The following is a 17900-nucleotide window of genomic DNA, read 5'->3' as shown; positions in this document are numbered from 1 at the left end:
CAGGCAGTGTGAAAGGGGTCAGCAACTCCAGTACACTGGAGGGGGCAGCTGCTGCCGGACCCTCCCCCACCCCCTCCCCCTCCGCCTCCACCTCCACCAGCACCCACCTCTCCTCGGCGCATGTCGCACACAGCAAACATCTGAACCATCGCGGACACGCCGGTATGTCTGCAGTCACAACTGGCTGTGTAGCCATACTTGTTATGTTATACTTGAGCACAATGCTGCAGACTCTTACTGGCATATTTATATGGATGAATTTAGTCCTCCCCTTGTCCTTACCTCACATTTTTTTGAGTTTTCTTTGCTTGATGTTATAAATTTCAGTGCAAGTTTGATAGATTGACAAGTCCTGGCTGCATGATTATGACTGACATGCTGATTTTAACAATGATAAAATTTATAGTATCAACAGTAGTTATGGAATTATGAAGTGTGCATGATCTCTCTGGTTATTTTTGTATCTATGACAGTTTCTGTCCTGTACTGTATGTCTTAATGTTAGAGAGTGGATGTGTCTATGTCTGTGTAATCTCAATAGTAAGACTGTATCATGAATGTCAAGCTAAAGCAGGAGGAGGCCAGTGTAATTCACCAGTGTAATAATAATAATGAGGAAACTTATCTGGCGCAAATCCTAAAATAGTTCTAAGCGCCTCACATAACATACACAAATAAATAATGCAGTACGCAAGGCCAAATCGAACAGTAATACTCATTGAGGTAAACTTAAACAATTTACACAATTGTTAAAACTGACTGATATTCATTAACTGATGTTATTGTGTCAGGGTCTCACGGTCACGGTCATCATGGTCACGCTCAACGCGCTCGCACAGCTAGTGAATGCAGCACAGCTTCCAGCGTTGGAGCAGGGGGAGACAATCATTTGAGACGCCCGTTTCATGGTACGTTGTACTGTGCAGTCATCATCTGTCACCTTACAGCGTGTTCTCTGTTGTTAATACGCTCTTCCAACCTATTGTAACCCCCATCTCCTGTTTGCTTTAACTTCATCTCTGGAGTGAGCCATATCAAATTTGTGGCAGCTTTTGTTTCATGAAGCTTGAACTGTCTTGGACTTAAATTCTAAAGAACTAGTTTTTGATGCAGGCCAAAGTGTTTGTGTGTGTGTGTGTGTGTGTGTGTGTGTGTGTGTGTGTGTGTGTGGGCGATAAGGACGATTAGTTTTGATTAGAAGCTGAAAGATTTCTTTTGTGCTTGTCTTTGTTTTCAGGCCTGGAGAAATCCATCAAAGACCTTCAGCGTCAGACTACGTCACTGGAGAGGCTCCGTCTGGTACTGGACCATGAGATGGACCGCAGCCACAAGAGTGTCAAGACCGTCTTTGACGAAATGAGGACGCAGTAAGATTATATCATTTTTGTTTGCACATGTGCAATGGTGTTTGCGTGAGCCTAAGAAAGCGTGTGTTTCTGTGGAAAAAATGAAGGTCGATTTTCACATAATACCTAGCAATCATGAGTTTTATGATTTGTCTTCATCCCTCCCACTTCCTTTCATCTTTACACATTTTCACTGATTTTCACTGATTTTCACTGATTTTCACATTTTCACTGATTTTCACATTTTCTTTTTCAGCTTGAACACCAGAGAGAAAGAGATGTTGACACAGATGGACTTAGTCAAAGAACAAGCATGTAAGTAATGATATTCTGAAAAAGCTTTTTTGACTCACATGCGAAGCAAAAGTGAGTCTATGTACTCACCCGAGTCGTCCGTCCGTCCGTCCGTCCGTCCGGAAAACTTTAACGTTGGATATTTCTTGGACACTATTCAGTCTATCAGTACCAAATTTGGCAAGATGGTGTATGATGACAAGGCCCCAAAAAACATACATTGCATCTTGACCTTGCTTCAAGGTCAAGGTCGCAGGGGCCATAAATGTTGCCTAAAAAACAGCTATTTTTCACATTTTTCCCATTTTCTCTGAAGTTTTTGAGATTGAATACCTCACCTACATATGATATATAGGGCAAAGTAAGCCCCATCTTTTGATACCAGTTTGGTTTACCTTGCTTCAAGGTCAAGGTCACAGGAGCTCTTCAAAGTTGGATTGTATACATATTTTGAAGTGACCTTGACCCTGAACTATGGAAGATAACTGTTTCAAACTTAAAAATTATGTGGGGCACATGTTATGCTTTCATCATGAGACACATTTGGTCACATATGATCAAGGTCAAGGTCACTTTGACCCTTATGAAATGTGACCAAAATAAGGTAGTGAACCACTAAAAGTGACCATATCTCATGGTAGAAAGAGCCAATAAGCACCATTGTACTTCCTATGTCTTGAATTAACAGCTTTGTGTTGCATGACCTTGGATGACCTTGACCTTGGGTCAAGGTCACATGTATTTTGGTAGGAAAAATGTGTAAAGCAGTTCTTAGTGTATGATGTCATTGCTAGGTTTAGTTACCCTAAAGGTCGAGGTCAAGCATGTGAGTCGTATGGGCTTTGCCCTTCTTGTGTTGTTGTTGTTTTTTGGGGGTGGGGTGGGGTGTGTGGATACAGTGGAACCCATCTTGATGACTCGAGGGGTTGGAGGAGGGGTTGAGGGCGGTTGGAGGATTTAAGGGATGTGGGAGGGTCACTGGACAGCTGGAACTACCAATTAAAACTGAAACTTGATTTCTGAATGTAAAGCAGGAGGGTTGGTCAACTTTTTCCGGTCAATAATATAGCGTTACAAGTTAGAAAACTTTAGAGTGGCCATCTTGGGGCAGGATGTCATCTTGTACAGGTGGTGGTTGGAGCATTTCTGTAATTTTACGGATTTTCGTAAGGATTAGTTGTTCATTGTTGATGATATGAGACAAAATGCATGTTCCTCATTATTTAATGTTCCAGAAGAAAAACATCAAATTAATGCTAGTTGTATTTTTTTCCGTGCAGATGACGTGTTCAAAATGCGACAAGAGAAGGCTGCCATGCTGAAAGTCCACATTGAACGCGCGGAAAAATTGTCTGAGGCAGAGCTTTCTGATCTCAGGGCAGATGTCAAGGTGAGTGTTGACATTTCCATTATGCTTTGGACAGGTGGGATGTTCACTACTTTTCTATTGCCCTCATGCTCTCAGTGCAAAATTTGCTCTAATGTCATTGATTACATTGCACAAAAGTTGCTTAACCCTTACACTGGTGCAATTTTGTAACACATGTTACATAGCCACTGGTGAATTAACAGAGAGAAAAATAAAGAAAAACGGTCATATAGGTTTTCGCATCCATGGGAGGTAATCGGAACTGACCAAACGGACTGAGCCAGTAGCGCGACATATGTCGTGACAACCAGGTGACAGTATACGTAAAGTAGCGCGACATATGTCGCGACAACCAGCCTAAGGGTTAAAATTCAACACCCAGTCAGATACATTCAAGAAGATGGGAATTCTACCCACATCCTAGTTGTTTCTGTGACAAGTCTTTCCTTAACAAGGAATGTATGTGTACACTGCACTTCATTGATATGAAATTTGTTTCAGCATTTTGTGGCTGATCGCAAAATTGATGAGGAGCTGGGGAAAACCACACGCTTTCAGTACGATTCCGATCACCTAAGGGATGTGAGTTTCCATCTGCGTCCAGTCTGATTTATTTTATTATCTACTTGCTTTAACTTTTTTTCTCTCAGACAAGCTGCCTCCATAGATTTTACAGAGACTAGCTGATGTAATCAAGATTAGAGTAGTAAGTTTTGCCTCGTATTAGCATTTTGTCATTAACGACAGCATTAATATTGAGTTACCTCCCTTGCATAGAATAACCCTCCCCTTGAATTACCTGTCTTCAGACAGACAGAAAAAAAGGAAATAAACAACACACACATACACACACAAATATATATATATGCATCATCCTTTCCGGTAGTGGACCAAGACAAGAAAAGATAACTCGGTCCCCAAAATTGCCAAAAGCCTTGGGACAGTAAAATCTCCTATTAGGAGGGGTCGAAAAAATACGTACAGAAATGTTAAAAAGCTGTACAAACTTCTCATCCCAAAGTGCTAAAATTGTAGTGAAAATGGCAAATTGAATTTTGTGAAAATAATTTTTTTCTGCTTTTTAGATCATTTACCATATGATTTCAGTCATTGTTACATTGTGAAGTCCTGAGATTTCAAACAAATACCCAGAATCAAAATTATAGGTGGACATCTTTTGTTTTGCTATCAATAAAATAGGTTACCCTTCCAATTTGTTGGGGATTTACTGTTTTGCGATCAGTGGAATAGCTAACCCTTTCAATTTCCAAGCGATTACGGAAATATGTTAGGGTCGTTGAGTTATCAGGTAAAGGATCTTGTTGGCATTATGCGATTCCTGTAGTTTTGTATTTGTCAGTAAGAAAAAATGAACAATGCCAGATAACTTTATCATCTTCTGGGCCATCGTTGCTTCCTAACTTGGTAAACATTTGTAAATGTCCTCCAGTGAATTGTGTCTGTAGCAGATGATCCTTCTGTATGTACAATGCAAGGGAAGTAACTGTTTGTTGTGTTATGGCAACCTTGTTCTGGTCCTGATAAAAGCATACATTCACAGTGTGTTCAAGCGTTTTCGGCTATGTTCAACATTCTTCCTCTCGCAGAATTATAAGGTAGCCCATCAAGAACAAGCTTGAGCAAAGGCACAATAATAAACCTTTAATCCTGGCTATAACTTTTCTTTGAGTTGCAAATCATGGACAAAACATTTTACTTTTGTCAGCCTTGATTTTATTTTAACGCTGCCGCCTGTTTATTGAACAAAACCATTTCCGAAATGTTATATTTAAGGAAATATCATATTTGTCATCACATTTTGTTTGAAAACATTTACATTAAACAGGTAAAAATGCTAGTGAAGAAAAGTAAAGACTTTGTAAATGAACGCAGTGTTGAAGACATCAACATGATGACTTGCTTTATTTCTGTTACTTTGTATGCTGAATTTGATTGTTTGTGTTTGTTTCAGGAAATCCTCCGGTTTGGAGAAGGTGAGAAAGTATTCCCATTAAACTGCTTATTATGAGACCAAATGTGACTGAAAGCAAGACTGTTACTCATCTGTGCCCTTGTTTGGGTTTTCAAATCTTTGTTTGAAGGAATTATTTTGATTGTTGTTTGGGCTTTCAAATCTTTATTTAGTGAACGAGGGGAAGAAGAAGAAGAAATCTTTGTTTGAATGAAATGTTATTTAGATTGTAACGGCTATGATGACTGAATAGAAACATAGCATGCCTACAGTGTATGCCTACAGACATGTCTTTTAATTCTCCCTCAATGCCAGACTTTTTTTTGCACAGGGCCTTGGTATGAGATTATCTCCCTTTGTCAATCCAATATACCCACATGTAGACCTGCCCAAGTTTATTTGACTGCAAAACTTGTTTGTGGTATGTTACCTTACACCATGAAGAATGTCAGGACAACTAGTATTTTGTGGTGTGAAAAGTGTGTATAATGTTTTCTATTGTGTTTGTGACAGTGATGCCAGTGAAGTGTACGTACACTGCCAGACGGCCCTCAGTGTCCTCTGTGGCCAGTAGCAGTCCGGCCGATGATGTGCACACCCCTCTGTCTCCTGTGCCTGACCTTGCGACCAGTTCCCTCCCCTCCCGCTACTCTCAACAACAAGAAGGTAGGGGAGAGCAAATCTGAACGTGATGAGCTGAAAATGTTTCATTTGTTCTTTTTCCTCTGTCATGGCCTGACTCTACATAACTGACTGCAAGTTCTCACAAGTCCTAGTACATCTTTCCTAATAAATTTACTGAAGGTTGCCCCAGTGATACTTGTACGATTTGGGAAAACTGTACGATTTTGATATATTTTAACTATTGATTGACTAAGATACAATCAGAATGTTCGGTGGAGAAAAAAATTTGATAAATGATTTTCATTATTCCTTGTTTCCCTGCGTTGGTCATACACATACTGATTTACACATTTTCACAACAATTGTTTTCTGACTCAGTCAGTAAAAGTGTTATTGTTCCTTACTTGGATGAAACTTGCTTTTTTTGCAGAATTACTATGGGGTTAGTAAGAGTAGTTTCTGCTTATTTATTAGAGTCTTTTATTTTTATATCTATACATTTTGTTATTTTGTTATTTTTAAAACAGACAGCAACAAGATGACAGCAGAGGAACTGGCTAGCTTACAACTTCGTCTGCAGAATTCCTTGAAAATCCAGGTATGTTGATGCGACTTATAGTGAATAGCAAATAAATGAATGAAATCCAGGAGCTAATAATGCAAACTCAGAGGCAGAGGTCCTGCCCTTTGATTCACATTTCACAGTGTTGTATAATTTGTGGCGGAGTATGTAATTTTTGGTAACTGTTCAGTTAATTGGCCAGTTTGAGAAAGATAAGCAACATTTTTCAGTCTGTTAAAGTGGAAATAAAACAGTACCGAGTAAAATCTAGGCCGTGAAATACAGTACAGCACTTTTTGTTTTTGTTGCTCTCATTTGCAAGATTTGTTTTTCAGTTCATTTCCTGAGTGTGAGTCAGACCTGCCTACCCCTGAAATGTACCATGTGTAGTTTTGGGTGTGAAAATAAGGCAAATGTGTAGTTTGGCAGGTGAATGTGTAGTATTTCAATTTGATCAACCCAAACCGCAAAACAGAACAGTTACTTATACCATACTAAAACAAACACTCAACACTCCAAACAAAACTATTACAATGTGAACAATACAGAACAGGTTTGCGTCGGCAATAATAATAATATGGCAGGTCATTGCCTCTGCTCTGGTTACCGATCTCTCAAAAGTGAGCTTGTCTTGGTCTTCTTTCCCTGGCACGGGTTTCTTCACAAAACAGACCAATTTTTCCTCTGCTTTGGTCGGGAATTCTCGAATTCCTCATGAGAAGTGCTTTTCTTGTGGCGGTTACACGGTCGTAAAGCCCACTGTGCTTCTCTGAAAAAGCCGTGTTGCACACAGTGCAGTGGGCAAAATGCTTCCCTTTTCTCCACGAAACTAGGCATGGATGCTCCTCATAGTACTTTGGCAGAAAAGCCTTGCTGGGAGTTTGACCAAGCTTCTTTTTTTTGCTCCGTGGCGGTTGATCGCCAAAGTCTTCTGAATCCGTGTTCGTCGCTGTAGCCATTTTTTTCCCTCCAGAAAGAATGAGCTACGAAGTGACCGCGTTCAGAAAAGTATGTGCTGAAACGCCCGCGATAGTTGTAATAACAGCAGCAAGACCAACTGACTACGCTACTCTCGCGGGCGCCGGGCATGTTTTGCACGCAGTACACAACCGGTTAGTACAAATTATGGATCGGAACTCGCTCGCGTTTTTGCGTATTCAAAATGTCAAAATGTGTAGTCGAAACGAAACGTTTGCGTAGTATAAGACAAGCATTCGTAGTTGCGTAGTTTGGGGACCAAAATCGTAGTTTACTACGCTCAATGTGTAGTGTAAACAGGTCTGGTGAGTACATAGACATAATTGATGTCTTCATTGTTGCAGGGTTTTCAGTCTCATGGCCACTCTTCTGTAAACGGCAGCAATAGTTCAGCCAGTGTTGAAGGTATAGTATTTTGCTTGGTAGCTTACATAGACTTCAGGCAATGTTTCACTGTACTGATCTTCATGCAGACAGAATTTGATCTTTGGATTCCCAGGGAACTTAGGATCCCACAGAGTTTGATCAGTTCTTCACTTTGTTTTGATAGACGGTTTTCATTTCATTTCAGAGCTTTGCTCATGTTATGATTCCCTTAGGTCAATTTTGCAGTTATTTGGAGGGTAGCGCTGATCTGTAAGTGAAGTCTTTTTGGTGCATCCTTTAGTTCTGTCTAATTGGCAGTACTTTTTACATTTTGTCAAGTTTTGACTAAATGTTTTAACATAGAGGGGGAATCGAGACGAGGTGTGTGTGTGTGTGTGTGTGTGTGTGTGTGTGTGTGTGTGTGTGTGTGTGTGTGTCCGTCTGTGTGTGTGTGTAGAGCGATTCAGACTAAACTACTTGACCGATCTTTATGAAATTTGACATGAGAGTTTCTGGGAATGATATCCCCGGACGTTCTTTTCTTTTTTTCGATAAATGTCTTTGATGACGTCATATCCGGCTTTTTGTAAAAGTTGAGGCGGCACTGTCACACCCTCATTTTTCAATCAAATTGATTGAAATTTTGGCCAAGCAATCTTTGACGAAGGCCGGACTTCGGTATTGCATTTCAGTTTGGTGGCTTAAAAATTAATTAATGACTTTGGTCATTAAAAATCAGAAAATTGTAAAAAAACTTTTTTTTTATAAAACGATCCAAATTTATGTTCATCTTATTCTTCATCATTTTCTGATTCCAAAAACATTTATATCGGAGAAACCGCGCGCACCCTCGAGGTGCGTTTCTCTGAGCATCTGGCCGACATCCGTCATTCCCGCAATAGGCCAGTATCCCTTCATTTCACCGCCGTTAATCACTCACTTGATCATGTCAGAGTCATGGCTCTGTGGCAAGTACGTGGCGACTCTTTCGAGCGCAAACTCAGGGAGTCCCACATCATATCATCCCTCGGCACTACCTGCCCCGATGGAATTAACATCCGCCGTTAATTCATTCGTCTCAACCTTCTCCCCGCTGTTCTACCTTGTGTGTATGTGTGTGTGTGTGTGTGCGTGTGTGTTTGTGTGTGTATGTGTGTCCGCACGGGTACGTGAGTCTCCTCTTTCGTTCCCATTCATCCCCCCCCCCACACACACACATTTTGTTTGGTCTACAGACCTCAAAACTGCCGCTTTTCAACGCTAACTTTTTCTTGCCTGTGTTATTGTTGGCTTCCCCTCGAGTAGCTTCCCTTGCTTCTTGCTGTCTTTGTCATTTGTTGGTTTGTGCAGTGCAGTTGTTTTGTCAGTTATTCTTCTCTTTATCTGTTCTATCGTCTTTCTTCTTCTTTTGTGTGTGTGTACTTTTGTGTTTTTGTGCCTGAAGAAGACCCTTAGGTCGAAACGTCGCTGTTATTCGTTCCATGTTCATCATTTTAACGTGAGTACATTGCTTTTTGGTCTCTTTGTTGTTCCCTCTCACGTGCAGTCGCCATTGTTTAATATAAATATGTTATATTTGGATTAAAAACAAGCTCTGAAAATTTTAAATATAAAAATTATGATCAAAATTAAATTTCCGAAATCGTTTTAAAAACTATTTCATCTTATTCCTTGTCGGTTCCTGATTCCAAAAACATATAGATATGATATGTTTGGATTAAAAACACGCTCAGAAAGTTAAAACGAAGAGAGGTACAGTAAAGCGTGCTATGAAGCACAGCGCAACCGCTACCGTGCCAAACAGGCTCGTCACTTTCACTGCCTTTTGCACTAGCGGCGGACTACGTTCAGTTTCATTCTGTGAGTTCCACAGCTTGACTAAATGTAGTAATTTCGCCTCACGAGACTTGTTTTCCAAATGTAGTCAATATACACATCATTAAACAATAAGTAAAGAAGGGTAAAACATGCCTTTCAGGCAACTCAGTCAGTGAAATCAGCTAAGTCAATCTTGTATGTCTCATCTTTCCAGATCCAAACAGCAAGTTGAAAAACGCACGGCGCAGGAATCGCAACAGAGGACCACGCCAGGATCAAGAAGGGTGGATGACCGCAGCGCACGTAGGAGAGTCCCAGTCTGACTCCCGGGCAGGAACCCCATCCTCCACCCAGGCCTCGGCTGGAAGTGGTAGTCCCTCTCCCCAGCGTGGCTCTCCACGCCGTGGTGGCAGCGGTGGTGGTGGTGGCAGTGGTCGTGGTGGCAGCAGTGGTCGTGGTGGTGGTGGTTTTGGCGGAGGCTACAGAGGCAGAGGTCGTGGGAGTCAGGGGTCAGGCGGGTACAGAGGAGGGCAGAACCAAGGTCGGGACAGCCCTCGTCGACCTTACTCCGGAGGCGGGGGGAGAGGGGGAGGGCGTGGGGGAGGGGGAGGAGGAGGAGGGGACCAAGGCAGGCAAGGAGATCGACCAGTCACGGTCAACGGCAGCTCTAGCTGACTGCAACGGGTGGGCTAGGGTGGGCTAGGCCGGTGTGTCTAGGCCTGATGATAGCATGGGACGAATGTCTTATCCAACTGCCCTGTTCAATCACAGTTATGGTCTAGTCTCGTCATTGTGCACTTTGCAACTTGGCCTCTCCCCCACACATTCCCACTTACACCTCCAAATTGCCAGTCTGCATTGTCAAGAGGTCTGGGGTGTTTTTGTAAATTTATGTCACTTGTTTGCTAGCTTGTGGAAGGAGTATGACTTACGTTCTACTTACGGGTTTGAAACTGGTCACTGGTCTTATTACTACTGACGACAATATTTTGTCATATTATCATGCTGTGTGAAGATACTGATCAATCTTTTTACGCTTTCATGATATCCAGAATATTACACACGAATGAAGTGGAGAAAAGGTGACATATCTTTAACAACAGTGTCATTATCTGAAATAAAGTAACATTCAGGCAATATTTTTGTACCTTTGCTTTTGTGTGGGAAGAAACAAGTAAATGTAAATAAATATTTAATGAGCTCTTTGTTCAGAGACTGTTTTGTGGTGGTGTGGTGATGTGATAAATATATTTTTAAGAATCTGAGTTGTTGAGAAATATCTTTTGTAAAAAGAGTTCATTATTGTGTCTGAATGTGGTTTGAGTAACTGCAGAATTTTTAATTGAAAGTCAGTTGATTTTGCAAATGTAACACACTGCACAATGTCAATGTACACAGGGAATGTAATTTTTGTGACTCCGGGGCTACACCTGCTAGTCCAGCAGAGTGTCTCACTTTATTATTTTTATCTATTTTGACATGTCCTGTACTCTTGTGAAGGAAACTACAACGCACGTCTATTTGCCTGCTAACAAATGCTATGCAAGAAAATTTAGCAAAATGGTTTGTGCGAGAGTGACTTTGATAAATTTTGTGTATTAATAGAGTAGCTGTTGTGTAGTTGAGGTGTTTGGGAAGAATATGTAACAGTTCATGATCTTATGTTTCTGTTGACCTGTTGTTATTGACTTACTGAAACTTGTAACCTGTTTTACCATTTTACATGTGAAATATAATTACCAGCACAGTAAGGATGACGCCATTTTCTTTATTGTTGCTGTGTGTTTTGATGAATGGGTTTGATTTGTTCACGTTGTGTTTTTCTGCCGTCTGTTTTGAGGACTGCATGTTTTATGCTTTGGAGTGTACTGGGTAAACATGCTAAGCCTTTTTCAATGTCACAACCAAGCAAGTTGTCTTGTACCAAGTTTGCACAAAAGTTTGATGCACCTCTGGTAGACCTGCCTACCCTTACGATTTGGGCGGAATTTACTACGATTTTTATTCCAAACTATGCCTCTACGCTTTCCGCGATGGAAATACGATTTTTAAGAAACCAAAAGTACAAATTTTTGCATTTCGTCCCGATATAAATCCGATTCGTATTTTTGCTCTCGCCGAGCACATGACATATTTTGCTTTCGTCATCCTAGATCGTTTCAATCAGTGTAGTTTCCCAGTGCTGTGTTCTGGGGTCGTTTTGACTGACTTCACAATTTGATAAAATCAATGACATTTTATTTTTGCGAAGCAACTGAATATGAACAGAAAGTGTGCAGAAGAATGTTTGTGTCCTGCAAGACTTTATGAACAACTATTTCTCCGTTGGGAGAAAATTGAGGATGTCTACAGGCAAGGTAGTTAGTTAGTTAGTTAGTTGTTGCTTTTTGGGTCAAGCGGACCATATAGGCCAAATCAGGACCCCACAGGCAAGGTAGTGTCATATTCTTTATTTGGGTTCTCCTTATAGTCACACCCACCGATGGCCGTTACTTTTGGCAACGAAAAACCAGATTACTCTTTTTGGCTGGGCTCATTACTCCTTGTAATTTTTGGGGTAGGCAGGTCTGCTCTGGACTAGACCCTTTGACCACTTTGTTTTGATGACAAATTTCAAAGAAATCTGTTGTGAGTGTGACACATGCAGACACAACCCACACCTGTACCAACGAATAACAGTGAAATCTTTTTTTCTTTTTGTCTCTTTTTCTCAGGAAAATATGTTTTTTTATCAAACGGTTTCCTATTTGAATAAAAAATCAACAAATAGCCTGACAGAAAGAAAAAAAACCCAACCATAAACACACACACACGTACGCAAACATGCACATTTACACAAAAGGTTTAATTGTTTTCTGCATCCACATGCCCCTTATACAGAAGTCGGAGAACAGGAATAAGGCAGTGATGGCATTTGTACTTTGTGAAGGTGTATACAAATGTGTGTGTGTGAGTGTTTTGAAACATTGAATTGTCAAGCACAATTTTTTGTGTGAGTAACAGCAGTTAAAAAGACAATACTTATTGCTTTGTTACAAATCTAAGTTAAACCATGGACATTTCTACAGGTAGGTACGGTAGAGGAGAATGTGATCACGGGAAATGTTCATTACATTTTGGCGGGAAATGCAGACAGACAAATCGCATTAGGTTTGGTTTGGCTGGCAGCTCTGAAGGTATGTGCAGTCATCTGTGAGAAAGTTGTGTAAAGCTTTTGACGGGCGCAGTGGCGTGGTGGTAAGATGTCGGCCTCCTAATCGGGAGGTTGTGAGTTCGAATCCCGGTCGCTGTCGCCTAGTGGGGTTAAGAGTGGAGATTTTTCTGATCTCCCAGGTCAACTTATGTGCAGACCTGCTAGTGTCTTAACCCCCCCTTCGTGTGTACACACAAGCACAAGACCAAGTGCGCACAGAAAAGATCTTGTAATCCATGTCGGATTTCGGTGGGTTATGGAAACACGGAAATACCCAGGATGCCTACTCAACGAAAGCGGAGTGAAGCTGACTATGCTCTCAGAGTATAGTGTGGGGAACCCAAATGGGCAAACGAACTCACACGTCACCAGAACATTCTGGAACGCTGAAGAAGAAGAAGAAGAAGACGGTTTATATCGTAATTTGGGAGGAAAAGACAAATTGTTGCTTTAGCATTGCTGTGACCTACACTGCATCTTTAAGAGAATCCATTGGGTATGAAAATGATTAAAAAAACTTGACTAATTCTTGGCTTTGCCAGTAAAACACTTGTATCTCCTTTGAAGTGTGGTATTTGTGTCGCCCCCAACACACACACTTTTACACTGCTCTCCTCCATACTTTTGTGGCATCTCGGTCTGTGTTTCACTTTGTGTACATATGTATGTTTAACCTTGCAGAAGTATATTTTGCATCATGAAACTGTGTACATAATAATTGTTCTGGGTGAAAACAAAATGTTGTAAAGAGCCCGCTGCTGCATTTGGGTTGAGGGTGCTGTGGTTATGGGACCCTGCATTTTTTTCTTTGAAGTTTTAGAAAATTGTTTGCATATGCTCAAATTTTCAAATTCCCCCATCTCCTATGATTGGTCATATTTTGTGTGCAGATTGCTGTTTTATACTTTTGGAAATCAGTTCATCATATTGTGATTCAGATGTTTGATTCTTACCACATGGTTACAGATGGCATATCAGATTTTTAGCAGATTTATTCAAATATGTTTGTGTAATTTTCAAGATATAGTTCTGTTCAGTGGCTTTGTCTGAAGAAGTTGCTCTCAACAACAGCTAACCTTCAGTATCGAAAATTCTGTCTTTTCTGGAATTTTTCGAGTTTAATTTCTTGTACATTTTACCCGTCCCAACTCGGCAAAGTGCACTTATTACTAATCCATGTAATAGAAGATACATGCAGGTATATGCTATTTTGAGTGTTTTTGTGTTTCTTGGATTATCATTTCCAGTAACATGTATTAACTACTTAATAGCAGTTGTACTGTCTCAAGTAGTGATCCTACCCATCAGATGTATGGAATTGTAATTGATTTTGATTGTGTTTGTTTGTGTGTGAAAACTTTGAATATTTCAAGAAAATAGAGCAAAGGAAGCTTTACAAGCTTGCTTGTTTTTGTTTATGCTTCCTTCTTTAAAAAATGAATTAATGTTGAATGGGTGTCCCTTAAAATGTGCAAACATTTCATGTCATAGGGGATACATGTATGTCAGCTTTGTCGTGTTTGAAATTTGGTTTGTGGTTTATGTTGGATGAACGCTTTTATTTTAGGTCAGGGTTTTACACCCTGGAGTTGGCAGTGGTTTATGATCATAGACAGGGTGAGTTGGCAGTGGTTTATGATCATAGACAGTTTTGTTATAAACATAATCATGGAGAAAAAGCACACACTTTGGCCTGCTTTGGTTTTGGTTTTCCGGATACAATGTAGTAGGGAAAATTGATTGATTTCATGAGTGTGTGTGGAAACTGTTTTTAAATGGCACTTCAGTACAGGATGTTCTGCCTGTTCATGTTTCTTTATCTTTCGGTGTGTACCTGTACTGTCTTTTCTTGGTCACGGAATTTGCACAACAACGACAAACTGTTTTGATACAGGGAATTTAGTAGGCCACTGGCACCAGTATGTGAATTGCATTATTTGTTGCATACGGTTTAGTTGTTGTCACAGTTGAGAGCAGAATGTGGCTTGTGTAAAGTGACATCTTTGATCAAGAGATGGTCAACACTAGCGATGAGCTTCGTACTTAATTTGAGCTGTTTGTCTATAACAGGTTTTACTGTGATGTGTGCACTAGTCCTCGGTGTGAGCATGAATTAACTGTTGTTTGCATTCAGCTCAGTTTTCTGTCCACTTGACCATACTGTGGTTGAAATAACTTCTTCATTAATGTACCGGTATGTGATGTACCGGGCGGTGAAGTTTTCCCTTTAAATGACAGTTAAATGAAACTGACCTTCTCTAAACGTGATTTTTTTTCTGGCCGGAGGGAAGTGTGAAGGTGTGTGCAGACCTGTTTACCAGTACGATTTGGGCGTATTTTGTACGCCAAATTATTATCAGTACGCAAATACGCGACACACGCACAAAATACGCATAAGACAAAGTCTAGAATACGTTTTCCGGTGTTGGTGTGCTGATTACGGGATTGTACAACTGATACCGGTTTCGGTCGAAGGGAGATAACTATGACAGCAAGGGTTCAGCTGTGTAAACCTTGTTCAGTTGTTGGCACGTGCGATCGTCTGGACAATCGTGGCAAAATGAAGCGGTAAAATGTGCCAGTTTCGGATGACTGTACCAAGTCTAAACAGCAGAAGCAGCAGATTTTCTTGGAGAAATATAAGAAAGAGCCAGGAATTCTGGAGTCTACTATGGGAATAAGTCATGCACACTGCAAGTATTGTAAATCAGATTTCTCCGTTGTCCATGCTGGGAAATATGACATCGAACGACACTGCAGTTCCAAAACTCACATGGACAAGGTTGCTGGAAAGAAATCCGCTGAAAGCTGCCAAGGAATTAATCAATTATTAAGTTCATTCCCGCAAAGCAAATCCTGCCAGAAGAAAAGGCTGTAGTCCGTGCTGAAGCAATGTTTTCTGAGATGATTGTAAAAATGAACTTGCCACTGTCAACCACAGATGTTATTTCACGAACTTCATCTTTTCATTATCAATCTGCTTGGAAGACACTGGTTATAATGTTATAAACTGACAGGTAAATAAAATTGTTTTATCCCTGTTGTATCGGAAGGAGTTAAATTCTGAAGATGTTCACAAGACATCAGTGCTATTCTTACACAAACACCTTTGCACCCACGGCGCACGTTTTGCCTAGCCCATATGGCTTTGCTTGCAAAGTACACCAACTTGTTGAAAAATACACTTAACTTTTTGAAAAAGTACTCTTGCCTCAGGTTTAGGGTAAACAGGTCTGTGTGTGTGTTTGCGTGTATACATGCTTGTATGTTTAATGTCTTTGTGTGTGTGTGTGTGTGTGCGTGTGTGTGATATGCTGACTGCCAATGATCAATGCAACAAATCAGTATTTTGTTACACTCTGAAAAAATTGCTAACAGGACCGGGCACTTTGTCGTGGGCAATGGTTGTCACTGAGTTTGTGGGGTGAAGCACACTCAGCAGTGATATGAGAGAAAGAGATGTGTTAGTAACAAACCTATTTTTGTGTCATTTTCATTCAGAAAATATTTTGATAGCATTGCTGTTTCTTCAACAACGGTTACTTGGTGATGAGCACACTGAATATTGTCTCTGTACATGAATATGAATAAATCCAGTATCCACACCTATCTTGACTGTCAGTTTTGCTGATTTGGTGTGAAGAATGCACAGTAACAGCTGTTGATGGAGGACTACTTGTGTGTGAGACTTGTGTTGTCATTCACCAGTTTCTTGTGTTTTAATTAATGTTAGATTCACGGATAATCACTGACCTAGCTGTTATCTTATATTTTCACAAAGAACGAAACAAAGAAACACGCACAAACGTGTGACCTATGGAATCCAAATAATAATTATTTTCTATTTCATAGTTACCAAGGAACACAAAAACAATAGCAAAGGACTCTCAAGGGGAGAGTAACAAACAAAATTGAATCTGACTTTGAAATTGTTTTGCAAAATGTTCATGTACCGTACTTTCAAGCAAGTTCTTAGAGCAAGATAATTTACGAAGTGGTGCATGATGGTGACACTTAAAAATCTTGGTTTCAAAGATGTAGAACTCTTCAAACACGTTCAAGAAAACGATTATTTACATTTTAATGTAAACCCTGAAAGTGGGTACATTTTCAAAGATCTATCTTTAGGAACTTTAAGTTCGCACACAGACAGACCAAAAAAACCCGCTACTGGATACTATGTCTCGCTGATAACTGAGGTGAGTGAAATCTCGCTAGAAGCTTGGTGTCTACTAACACAGGCACAGTCAAGAGGACACAACAATTGATCCGCTGGATGAAATCCCCTTTTCTTTTCCATAATCCCCCTTCAACAACAACAACAACTACATACACAGTGTTATAAAGAGAGCAGTGGCAACACTCAGATAGTATAATAATGATAAAAAACGCTCGCGCTGGACCCGAGTACTCTTCAGACTGGCTCGCTCAATAAATATAAATGTTTGGAATGTCTGTGGTGTGAATGTTGGTTTCTGACCAGAAATGCAGATCTATCTCTGGCCGATTCATAGATTCAACCTACAAACTGCGACCTCATCATTCTGTGATCAGATATGTTTCGACAAGCATTAAACGGATGAAATTAACCACATGCAGTTTATTCTTCAGAAAAATGCACACAAAAAATGGGTTGGGTTCGGTGATTTGTACATAAACGTCAAGTTCCTCGCGATAGATCGATTCGCTTATTATTTTGTCTTATGAAGCCGTCATCAACACGAACACAATGATTGCAGAAGCAAACTCTGTACCTACACGACCGAGACACAAGACTGATTATTTCACAGCTGCAATGAGAATAGAGAACAAAGACGTTTTGGGTAAGCTTACTCACGTCAGGTCTTCACTGACAAGCTCGGAACAGACGGAAAATTCCGAACAAAAGTAAATGACGTCAAATGAGTCTCTTTCGCTTTGCGTGTAACTTTGTCATGACGTATTTTTGTGTGACGCGTTCGGCTGTTCTATCAGGTCAATGGCTGCGTGTTGCCCCGCCGGTGTGAACTCCTCCTACGGCCAAGTCGTTTTTGTGGTTTATTTCGCATTTAGGTCCCATTTATGAAGTTTTAATACGATCAATCGGACCTATTATCAAGTTAGTGTATCAACTTTTGAACGAACTGCGCCCAGTAGTTTCCCAGCAATAAGCTGTTAAGTGGAGAAAGACAGACACACAGACACACAATTAAAGTCTGCTGAGCCCTTGTACTAGCGTACTCGGGGATAATGACTGCTTATATAGCGCGAACCACAGTAAACTATGCTCTCCGCGCTTTACAAATTAACTATGAACAAGAAAAGCAAATGCTTGCACACGCTTCGCCTTCGTTACCTCCGCCCCTCCTTTAACCACCTTACCGCTTAGAAGACGCCCT

The 17900-nt window shown here is 40.5% G+C and overlaps 1 protein-coding gene across 3 annotated transcripts in view; it reads left to right on the top strand.

The window, feature by feature from the left end:
* LOC138959561 (spermatogenesis-associated serine-rich protein 2-like) overlaps window positions 1–16132 on the top strand; it is a 46661-nt gene extending 30529 nt beyond the window's left edge. For all 3 annotated transcript variants that reach the window (XM_070331094.1, XM_070331093.1, XM_070331095.1), the window contains 11 exons: window positions 4–162; window positions 792–908; window positions 1238–1367; window positions 1603–1661; window positions 2921–3030; window positions 3511–3591; window positions 4982–5003; window positions 5495–5647; window positions 6133–6203; window positions 7490–7550; window positions 9544–16132. In XM_070331094.1, coding sequence (XP_070187195.1) covers window positions 4–162; window positions 792–908; window positions 1238–1367; window positions 1603–1661; window positions 2921–3030; window positions 3511–3591; window positions 4982–5003; window positions 5495–5647; window positions 6133–6203; window positions 7490–7550; window positions 9544–10004 — 1424 coding nt within the window. In that variant the 3' untranslated portion in view covers window positions 10005–16132. The remainder of the gene's footprint in view (window positions 1–3; window positions 163–791; window positions 909–1237; window positions 1368–1602; window positions 1662–2920; window positions 3031–3510; window positions 3592–4981; window positions 5004–5494; window positions 5648–6132; window positions 6204–7489; window positions 7551–9543) is intronic.
* Window positions 16133–17900: the final 1768 nt, after the last annotated feature.

This window comes from Littorina saxatilis, linkage group LG2 (assembly GCF_037325665.1).
Source record: "Littorina saxatilis isolate snail1 linkage group LG2, US_GU_Lsax_2.0, whole genome shotgun sequence".
Lineage (NCBI taxonomy): Eukaryota > Metazoa > Mollusca > Gastropoda > Littorinimorpha > Littorinidae > Littorina > Littorina saxatilis.
Note: the sequence above shows the minus strand (reverse complement) of the source record. Positions and strands in the feature narration are given on the sequence as shown.